Consider the following 11288-nt stretch of genomic DNA (forward strand, 5'->3'; position numbering starts at 1 on the left):
AGGCGAGTATATGGAGTTGAGATACAGATCAGCTGTGATCTAATTGAATGGCAGAACAAGCTCGGGGGACTGACTGGCCTACTCCTGTTCCTATGGCACTGACCCAAACAGAGCAGGAAGCCTTGGACATTAGTGGCCCAGGAAAAGGCACGAGAATCGGCAGAGGTGAAGAAAGAGGATGCAAGATGCCTGCATATTACTTGTAACCCTTCATTCACATCAGTCAATATTCAGTAAGCTTGGCAACTTCCAGCTACATTCTGAAAACTGTCACTTGCTAATGTCCAGCCTCTCAGTGCCATCCTAACCCTTGTTCCTTTCCTCCAGGTCCATCTCAGCAACAAGAGGCTTCCTGAAGATGACACCTGAGATGAGGGCAATCCGCTGGAGGGTGCACCGTCACGCATTCCATCCCTCCCAAGCACCAGCACAGACTTTAGGACTCCGCGTGGGTTGGATAGTAAGCCAGAGGGGTCTGCATGTGATGAAACTCCCAGCACCACTGAGGAGCAGCAGGTACAAGTGGCAGGGACAGGCCAGGAGAGAGCTCGCCGGACACAGAGGTCCGCTCCCAGCTCTGCTGAGCAGGACAGAGGCGAGGACTTGAGGGGCTAAGCCTTGAATAGAAAACTGCTGGTCTCTAAACTGCATTTATATAGCGCCTTCAACATAGTAAAACGTCCCACGATGCTTCACAGGTACGATTATCAAACAAAATTTGACACCGAGCCACATGAAAAGATATCACACATGAGCAAAAGCTTGGTCAAAGAGGTGGTCAGCGTAGAATTTTGTGCCTTCAACATTTGGATTAAGTGAAGAATGAAGCTGAAAGAGACCTTGCAGTCTGAGTAGACTCCACGCCCAACATGTCCAACCAATGCAGGGCAATAAAAAGATTTGCATCTATATAGCACCTTTCATGACCTCAGGACTTCCCAAAGCGGTTTACAGCCAATCAAGTACTTTTTAAAGTGTAGTCACTGTTGTAGGAAACGCGGCAGCCAATTTGCACACAAGGTCCCACAAACAACAAGGAGATACTGACCAGATATCCTGTTTTTAATGATGTTGCTTGAGGGATAAATATTGGCCAGGAAATCCCCTGCTCTTCTTCAAATAGAACCATAGATAATGAAGCAGTCCATGCCCGCATGCAGCAAGACCTGGACAACATCCAGGCTTGGGCTGATAAGTGGCAAGTAACAGTGGAAAGTGCCAGGCTGCTTCATTATCTATGGGGTTGCGAATGGAACTGAACACTGTGCAATCATCAGCGAACATCCCCATTTCTGACCTTATGATGGAGGGAAGGTCATTGATGAAGCAGCTGAAGATGGTTGGGCCTTGGACACTGCCCTGAGGAACTCCTGCAGCAATGTCCTGGGGCTGAGATGATTGGTCACCAACAACCACTATCATCTTCCTTTGTGCTAGGTATGACTTCAGCCACTAGAGTTTTCCCCGATTCCCATTGACTTCAATTTTACTAGGGCTCCTTGGTGCCACACTCGGTCAAATGCTGCCTTGATGCCTTGGGCAGTCACTCTCACCTCTTGCAATGAAGGCCAACATACCATTTGCCTTCCAAACTGTTTGCTGCACCTGCATATTTGCTTTCAGTGACAAGGACACTCAGGTCCCTTTGTACATCAACATTCCCCAATCTATCACCATTTCAATAATACTCTGCCTTTCTGTTTTTCCTTCCGAAGTGGATAACTTCACATTTATCCACATTATACTGCATCTGCCATGTATTTGCCCACTCACTCAACTTGTCTAAATCGCCTTGAAGCATCTTTGCATCCTCCTCACAACTCATGATCCCACCTAGTTTTGTGTCGTCAGCAAACTTGGAAATATTACACGGTTCAACAGGGTAGATGCAGGGAGGATGTTTCCCCTAGCTGGGGAGTCTAGAACCAGGGGTCACAGTCCCAGAATAAGGGGTCGGCCATTCAGGACTGCGATGAGGAGAAACTTCTTCACTCAGAGGGTGGTGGATCTTTGGAATTCTCTGCCCCAGAAGGCTGTGGAGGCTCAGTCGTTGAGTATATTCAAAACAGAGATCAAAAATTTCTAGATATTAAAGGCATCAAGGGATATGGGGATAGTGCAGCAAAATGGCGTTGAGGTAGAAGATCAGCCATGATCTTGTTGAATGGTGGAGCAGGCTCGAGGGGCCGGATGGCCTACTCCTGCTGCTATTTCTTATGTTCTTTCCCCATAGCCCTATAAATTTTTCCATTTCAAGTATTTATCCAATTCCCTTGTGAAAGTTACTATTGAATCTGCTTCCACTCCCCTTTCAGGCAGTGCATTCCAGATTACACACCCTTTTGCAAATTTATTAATGTCCTCTTGTATTTTGACACATTCTTCCTTCCTATTAACTATACCCCCCAACTTGATGTCGTCCGCCAATTTTGAAATTGCACTTCCGATTCTCGAATCCACATCGATAATATCAATTATCCCAGCACCGATCCCTGTGAAACACCACTTCCCACCTTTTGCCAATCGGAGTTGCTACCCTTAACTCCTACTCTCTTTTCTGTTTTGTAGCCAGCTTGCTATTAACACACCAGCTTTAATTTACTTAGACATTAAGCACATCGTACACCCTTATTACCCTTCACCCTGCATAAAAAAAAAATCTCATACCCACTCTGGTTCTTTTGCCAATTGCCTTAAATCTGCATCCTCCAGTTACCAACCCCCAGCCCCACCCCCTGCCAGTAGAAACAGTTTCTCCTTATTTACTCTATCAAAACCCTTGATGATTTTGAACACCTCTATTAAATGTTCTCTTAACCTTCTCTGCTCTATGGAGAACAACCCCAGATTCTCCAGTCTCTCCACACAACTAACATTTCGGCACAGCTTCTCTGCCTTCGCCCCCACCCCCATCTCTCCCTCAGCTTTTCCCCCTTCTCCCTCAGCTTTTTCCCCCTCACTCTCCCTCAGCTTTTTCCCCCTCACTCCCCCTCAGCTTCTCCCCCTCACTCCCCCTCAGCTTTTTCCCCCTCACTCTCCCTCAGCTTTTTCCCCCTCACTCTCCCTCAGCTTTTTCCCCCTCACTCTCCCTCAGCTTTTTCCCCCTCACTCTCCCTCAGCTTCTCCCCCATCCGTTCTTCTTCCCCTCCCCTGCTTCTGCCTTTCCTTCGGATCTTCTCTCCTCTCCCCGTTGTCACTACCTCCATCGGCTCAACTGTTGTCGCTCGATCTCCTGTCCGCGCTTTTCATGAACCGCAACGAGGGCAGTTGGTGCGCACGCGCAGTTGGCGACATACAGTGCGCGTGCGCAGACTAGCATGCGGGTGGTGGAAAGTCGGTGACAACGGACACAACTGCACAGAAGGAAATCTGGAGCAGTGACTGCTCCCACAGCGGGCTGGACACAGTGCGAAACCACGGGTCAAATAACCTGGGATTCACGACTGATTTCATATTAAGCTTGTACAATTCTAGAAACAACACGATCCAGTGACATGGCTGTTCTCTTGATTCTGGTCATCCTTCTCCTCACCGTTTTTTACTTTCTGGGTGTTTTCCGAAGAAGGCGTTGCAACGAACCACCTTTGGACGCCGGATACCTGCCCTGGTTCGGACACGTCTTGTCCTTCAGAAGGAACACGGCACAGTTCCTGCAGGACATGCAGAGAAAGCACGGGGATGTCTTCACAGTGCAGATAGCCGGGTATTACATCACCTTCCTGATGGACCCCCTCTCTTACGGGGTCGTGGTAAAGGAATCGAGATCGAAACTGGACTTTGAAAAATTTGCAATAGAGTTGGTTGCCAGAGTGTTCGGATACCACGCTCAAGACAACGACCACAAGTTATTGGCGGCTGCGAGTAGCAAGCACCTTACGGGGGACGGTTTGGTTAATTTAACTCAAGTGATGATGGAGAATTTACAGAATCTGATGCTTTACAACGTTGGTAAGACTGAAAACGGTGTACGGGAATGGAAGCAAGAAGGCTTGTTCAATTTCTGCTACAACATCGTCTTCAGAGCCGGCTACCTCTCCCTGTTCGGTACTGAGCCGGCCAAGGGCGACCAGGAGAAAGCGAAGCAATACGACCGAGACCACTCTGACCAAATCTTCTACGAATTCAGGAAGTACGACCGTCTGTTCCCAAGGCTGGCTTACGCCGTGCTTCCTCCGAAGCAGAAGATTGAAGCGGAGAGGTTGAAGAGGATGTTCTGGGACTTGCTGTCCATGGTGAAGATATCCAACAAGGAGAATATCAGTGGCTGGGTCTCCGAGCGCCAGCAACAGATGGTCAAGGAGGGAGTGGAGGTCTCCATGCAAAATCGGTACATGTTCCTGCTCCTTTGGGCTTCGCAAGGCAACACCGGACCTTCCGCCTTCTGGCTTCTCTTGTATTTAATCAGATATCCGGATGCCATGAGGGCCGTGCAGGGAGAAATAGACAAAATTCTCAAGGAAACTGGCCAGGAAACCAAAGCGGGAGGTCCACCCATTAATCTGACCAGGGACATGCTTCTGAAGACCCCTGTCCTGGACAGCGCTGTGGACGAGAGTCTACGATTGACGGCCGCCCCAGTCTTGATGCGAGCTGTGCTAGAGGATACCACTCTCAGGATGGCAGACGGGAGGGAGTACACTGTGCGCAAGGGGGACAGGGTGGCTCTCTTTCCCTATCTGTCGGCTCAGATGAATCCAGAAGTCCACCCCCAGCCAGATACCTTCAGGTACAACAGGTTTTTGAATCTAGACGGAACGAGGAAGACCTACTTCTACAAGGGCGGGCAGAAGGTGAAGTATTATAACATGCCCTGGGGTGCCGGGATCAGTATGTGCCCGGGTCGTTTCTTCGCCGTCAACGAGTTGAAGCAGTTTGTTTTCTTGATGTTAAGTTACTTCGAGTTTGACCTGGTAAACCCCGATGAAGAAATCCCTCCCATAAACAGCAGCCGTTGGGGCTTTGGGACAATGCAACCCACTCACGATGTGCAGTTCAAATACCGTCTGAGATTCTGATGAAATATAAATGTATTATCTTCTGTCAATGTCTTATTGCAAACTTACACATTAACATACACATACCTGTCAACAGATTCAAATAATATGCGGACTGGTCAATATTTATCCCCCAACCAACTAATCACTAAAACAGATTACCAGGTCATTGTCACGTTGCTGTTTGTGGCAGGAGGATCGGTAACCGGGGACACAGATTTAAGAAAATTGGCAAAAGATCCAGAGGGGAGATGAGGATAATTTTTGACGCAGTGAGTTGCAATGATCTGGAATGCACTGCCTGAAAGTGTGGTGGAAGCAAATTCAATAGTCACTTTAAAAAGAGAATTGGATATATTAGGAAAGACATGAAGGGGAAACATTTGCAGGGCTATGGGGAAAGAGCAGGGCAGTGAGACTAACTGGATAGCTCTTGGATAGACGATACAAAGCTAGGTGGGAAAGTAAGTTGTGAGGAGGACGCGAAGAGGCTGCAAATGGATATAGACAAGTTAAGTGAGTGGTCGAGAAGGTGGCAGATGAGAGTATAATGTGGGGAAATGTGAAATTATTCACTTTGGTAGGAAGAATAGAAAAGCAGAATTTTTTTTTAAAAAGGTGAGAGAGTGAGAAATGTTGGTATGCAGAGGGATTTGTACTTGTACACGAATCACAGAAAGTTAACATGCAGGTACAGTAAGCAATTAGGAAGGCAAATGATATGTTAGCATTTATTGCAGGGGGTTTGGAGTATAAGAGTAAGGAGGTCTTGCTGCAATTATATAGTGGTCTGGTGAGATCACACCTGGAGTACCGTGCACAGTTTTGGTCTCCTTGCCTAAGGAAGGATATACTTGCCTTAGAGGGTGCGCAACAAAAGTTCACTCGATTGACTGCTGGGATGAGAGGGTTGTCCTATAAGGAGAGATTCAGTGGAATGGGCCGATATCCTCTGGCGTTAAGAAGAATGAGAGGTGATCTCATTGAAACATATAAAATTCTTAGAGGGCTTGACAGGTTAGATGCTGAGAGATTGTTTCCCCAGCTGGAGAGTCTAGAACTAGGGTAATAGTCTCAAGATAAAGGGTCAGCCATTTAGGACCGAGATGAGGAAACATTTCTTCACTCAAAAGGGTTGTGAATCTTCGGAATTCTCTACCCCAGAGGGCTGTGGATGCTCAGTCGTTGCGTTTACTCAAGACTGAGATTGACAGATTTTTGGACACTAAGGGAATCACGGACTAATGGGGATAGGGCAAGAAAGTGGAGTTGAGGTCAAACATCAGCCATGATCTTATTGAATGGCGGTGCAGGCTCGAGGGGCCGTATGGCCTACTCCTGCTCCTATTTCTTATGTTTTTATTCAAAGAGCCGGCACAGGCCCAATGAGCCAATTGGCCTCCTTCTGTGCTGTATCATTCTATGATTCTAAATCTTCCTTTCTTTACAAAGAATTCCTTAGATTGGTCCTGCAAGATTATTCTTAATGCTTTTACCTGTGATAGCTCAGAAACAAGCCATTCTACCCATCAAGACTGTGCTAGTATTTTTCTCCTGTATGAACCACTGAGGGAGATTTTAACTCCCTCCGCCCGACAGAAACGGAGCAAATGACGGAGTTAAAATGGAGGCAGTCGATTTACCGCCCCGCTGCCACTCCGCCGCCATTTTTCCCTGGTGTCTTCTGCTGGGAATGTTGAGGCGCCAGCCCGAAACAGGCAGGAGTCTCACGAATCTGTGCAGATCAGGGACTCCGTTGACGTGCATAGGAAACCCCCCTTGCAGCTTTAACGGCGTGCTGGGAGGAGTGTGTGTCGCGGATGCACTCTAAAACATGGCGGTACAGCAGAAGGGGCTCGAGAAGGTAAGTGTTAAAAGTATTTTTGTGGGGCCAGCAGGAACAAGAGTGAATAATGTGGCTGCTGCCACCCTATCCCCACCTTCATTGTCGCTGGGTCTAAATCCTGGAACTCCCTCCCTGACAGCACTGTGGGAGAACCTTCAACACACAGACTGCAGCGGTTCAAGAACGCGGCTCACCACCACCTTCTCAAGGGCAATTAGGGATGGGCAATAAATGCTGGCTTTGCCAGGCACTCCCACATCCCATAAATGAATAAAAAAATATTCCCCCATATCGTGATCCCCGCCCCCACTTTCTGCCAGCTGGGTTGCCCAATATTCCACATTTTCTCCCCAGATCTCTCTGTTCCTGTACCCTGTTTAGAGTTGTTCCCTCAAGTTTATATTGCCCTTCCTACCAAAATATATCACTTCGCATTTTTCTGCGTTAAATTTCATCTGCCACCTGTCCGCCAGCCTATCTATATCCTCTTGAAGTCTATCACTATCTTCCTCACTGTTTACTACTCTTCCAAGTTTTGTGCCTGACAGCATGGTGTTTCCTCAGTACTGCACTGGGAGTGTAAGTTTAGATTTTTATGCTCAAGTCTTTGGGGTGGGACTCGATCCCACCACCTTCTAACTCAGAGACAAGAGTGCTACCAACTGAGCCACAGCTGACACATTGACATAGCCTACCGTCCCGTGTGGTAACACTGGAAAGCTAGAACTTGCATTTTATCTAGTGTCTTTCACGACCTCAGTACCTCCCAGAGCACTTTGTAGCCAATGAAGTACTTCTGGAGTGTAGTCACTGTTATAATGTAGGGAAAGAGCTGATGAAGTAGAGGGGAGTAATTCTTTGCATGGTTGGAATCAGCTGCAGACTATTGTTTTGAACAGCAAAAAAATAAATAATTTTTTCTTCTTTTAAAAGAAGCTGTGTTGTCCTCATTTATTCTCGTTTCAAGGAAGCATCAATTTTAAATATGACGGTAGATTTTCTATGAGAATTCTAGAACCGCAAAGTCGCCACATGATGAACCCAACCTCCCTGAATTCAAGCAGAGCACAACTTTGTGCTGTTTTATGAGATCACTGCCACAAATTATAGCATTTCTGTCTAAGATTTAATTTGGTATGAATTGCTTTAATTCTGTCCCAGCACCATATGAGTTTAAAAGAACAGTTTCACTCACAGAAGAAAATTATAGCTGATGTCGAAATGAGGGGTCGTTGACTAACTTGATTAAGTTCTTTGATGAAGTAACGGAGAGCGTTGATGAGTGTAGTGCGGTTGATGTGTATATTTCATAAAGTACCACATAATAGACTTGTTAGCAAAATTAAAGCCCATAGGATTAAAGGGACAGTGGCAGTATGGATACAAAATTGGCTAAGGGACAGAAAGCAGAGAGTAATGGTGAAAGGTTGTTTTCAGGCTGGAGGGAAATGTGTAGTGGTGTCCCCCAGGGGTCAGTATTAGGACTACTGCTCCTCTGATATATATTAATGACCTCGACTTGGGTACAGAGGGTATAATTTCAAAGTTTGCAGATGACATGAAACTCAGAAATGTAGTAAACAATGTGGAGGATAGTAACAGACTTCAGGAGGACAAAGACAGACTGGTGAAATTAAACAGAAGTGTGAAGTGATACATTTTAGTAGGAAGAATGAGGAGAGGCTTGGGGATGCACATACACAAATCTTGGAAGGTGGCAGGACAAGTTGAGAAGGCTGTTAAAGCCTTCGGGATCCTGAGCTTTGTTACTAATGGCATGGAGTACAAAAGCAAGGAAGTTATGCCAAACCTTTATAAAACACTGGTTAGACCTCAGCTGGATTATTGTGTCCAATTCTGGGCACCACACCGGAGGATGGATGCCAAGGCCTTAGAGAGGGTGCAGAAGAGATTTACTAGAATGGTACCAGGGATGAAGGACTTCAGTTACGTGGAGTGATTGGAGAAGCTGGGGTTGTTCTCCTTAGAATAGAGAAGGTTAAGGGGAGATTTGATGGAGGTGTTCAAAATCATGAACGGCTTTGATAGAGTAAATAAGGAGGAGAAACTGTTTCCAGTGGCAGAAAGGTCAGTACCAAGAGGACACAGATTTAAGGTGATCGGTAAAAGAGCCAGAGGCGACATGAGGAAACATTTTTTTAAGCAGGTCATTACGGAGTTGTAATGATCTGAATGCTTTGCCTGAAAGGGTGATGGAAGCAGATTCAATTGTAACTTTCAAAAGGGAATTAGATAAATACTTGAAGGGAAAAATATTACAGGGCTATGGGGAAAGTGTAGGGGAATGGGACTAATTGGATAGTTGTTTCAAAGAGTCGGCACAGGCACGATGGCCTCTTCCTGTGCAGTGCGATTTTATGATATTTCAGTGCAATATTGATGAAGTGCTGCATTGTAGGTGCTGTCCTCCAGGTTTCGACCTTGAAAGAGGAAACAGAAGTTGTGGTGTGTTGGTCTCAGTGAGAGACGGGCTGAATAAATTCAAGTGCTCTTGTTGAGTCACAGAGTTCATTGTACAAAAGCAGACCCTGAACTCGAAGTAAGGTAGGTTTACTGAAACCTTTTAGCAGTATTGTTTTACAAATGTTAATCAGTATTTTGGCAACTCTCCATTACTTTTGCCTCAGAAGGAAAGAGAAATAACTTGCATTTATATGGCATCTTTCACAACCATAAAATGAATATGTGGTGAGTATTTTAACTGAAGCGCTTGGAAAATATACTCTGTGGGAGTGTGCACCAAAGGCTGTAAATTTCAGCCGGGATTGGTACAAATGTATTTTCTTCGTTAAGGCTTTTTCGACAGCACCTCCCAAACCCATGACCTCTACCACCTGGAAGGACAAGGGCAGCAGGCACATGCGAACAACACAATCGTCACGTTCCCCTCCAAGTCACACACCATCCCGACTTGGAAATATATCGCCGTTCCTTCATCGTCGCTTGGTCCAAATCTTGGAACTCCCTACCTAACAGTACTGTGGGAGAACCTTCACCACATGAACTGCAGTGGTTCAAAAAGGCGGCTCATCACCACCTTCTCAAGGGCAATTAGGGATGAGCAATAAATGCTAGCCTTGCTCGCGACGCTCACATCCCATGAATGAATTTTTAAAAAATTAAAAATTCCACTCCCTGATTTGTAAAGGTAAATTCACCCCCATCTCCCTCTACGCCATGCGCTATTTTACCGAGAATTACATAGAAACTACAGCACAGAAACAGCCCATTCGTCCCAACTGGTCTATGACAGTCTTTATGCTCCACAAGAGCCTGCTCCCACCATAATTCAACTCATCCTATCAGCATAACCTTCTATTCCTTCACAACCTCAGGACGTCCCAAAGTACTTTTCAGCCATTGAAGTAGTTTTGAAGTTTAATCACTGTTGTAATGTAAAAAACACAGCATATAATTTTGCACGCAGCGAGGTCCCACGAACAGCAATGTGATAATTTCCAGATAATCTGTTTTTCAGTGATGTTAGTTCAGGGATAAGTATTGTCTGGGACACCGGGGAGAACTCCCATGCTCTTCTTCGAAATAGTGCTGTGGGATCTATTACGTCCGCTGAGAGAACAGACGGAACCTCGGTTTAACATCTCATCTGAAAGACGGCACCTCCGACAGTGCAGCACCATCTGGGAGTGACAGCCTAGATTTTGTGCTCAAGTCTCTGGAGTGGGTCTTGCAACTGCAACTTTCTAACTCAGAACCAAGAGTGCAACCCACTGAGCCTCAGTCACCATTAATCACACGTGAACCTCAATGCTGAGCGTTTGGTGAGCTATGCTACCATGGGTGGCAGCGCAGCCAAATCCTTTCCCGATTATCCGCTTCTTCGACAGCACCTCCAAACCCGTGACCTCTACCACCTAGAAGGACAAGGGCAGCAGGTACATGGGAACAACACCACCTACACGTTCCCCTCCAAGTCACACACCATCTGGACTCGGAAATATATCGCCGTTCCTTCATCATCGCTGGGTCAAAATCCTGGAACTCCCTTCCTAACAGCGCTGTGGGAGAACCTTCACCACACGGACTGCAGCAGTTCAAGAAGATGGCTCATCACCGCCTTCTCAAGGTCAATTAGGGATGGGCAATAAATGCTGGCCTCGCCAGCGATGCCAACATCCCATGAACGAATAAAACAAAATGCACAATTCCCGTTGGAATTCCTGGAGAGTGATCAGGAGTGGGAGCACCAGCTTTCCACCACCTCTTCCCTCCTCACCCAGTCTAAACACAGAAGGCAACGTTATGGGGCTGTAAAATCGTGGGGAGAGGAGCATCCCCCGACCCCGCCAAAGGTCACGGGTGGCATGGCAGAGCAGCCCTCTGCAGCTGACCCCTCCTCACCTCTCCTGCTTCTCCCTTTCCTCCGGGCTCTGCCCTGCTCTGCTCTCCTCCCCCGTTATGACCAC

The 11288-nt window shown here is 46.7% G+C and overlaps 1 protein-coding gene across 1 annotated transcript; it reads left to right on the forward strand.

Moving 5' to 3' along the window:
* The first annotated feature begins 3334 nt into the window (after positions 1-3334).
* Positions 3335-7769, forward strand: LOC137299387 (7-alpha-hydroxycholest-4-en-3-one 12-alpha-hydroxylase-like). The gene has a single exon (XM_067968094.1). It carries the CDS (start codon positions 3495-3497, stop codon positions 5013-5015), a length of 1521 nt encoding a protein of 506 aa, XP_067824195.1. The 5' UTR covers positions 3335-3494; the 3' UTR covers positions 5016-7769.
* The last annotated feature ends 3519 nt before the right edge of the window (positions 7770-11288 follow it).

Source organism: Heptranchias perlo, chromosome 2 (genome assembly GCF_035084215.1).
Source record: "Heptranchias perlo isolate sHepPer1 chromosome 2, sHepPer1.hap1, whole genome shotgun sequence".
Taxonomy (NCBI): domain Eukaryota; kingdom Metazoa; phylum Chordata; class Chondrichthyes; order Hexanchiformes; family Hexanchidae; genus Heptranchias; species Heptranchias perlo.

Coding starts and splice junctions, on each gene's coding strand:
- LOC137299387 (XM_067968094.1), top strand. CDS start 3,495: ATGGCTGTTCTCTTGATTCTGGTCATCCTTCTCCTCACCGTTTTTTAC.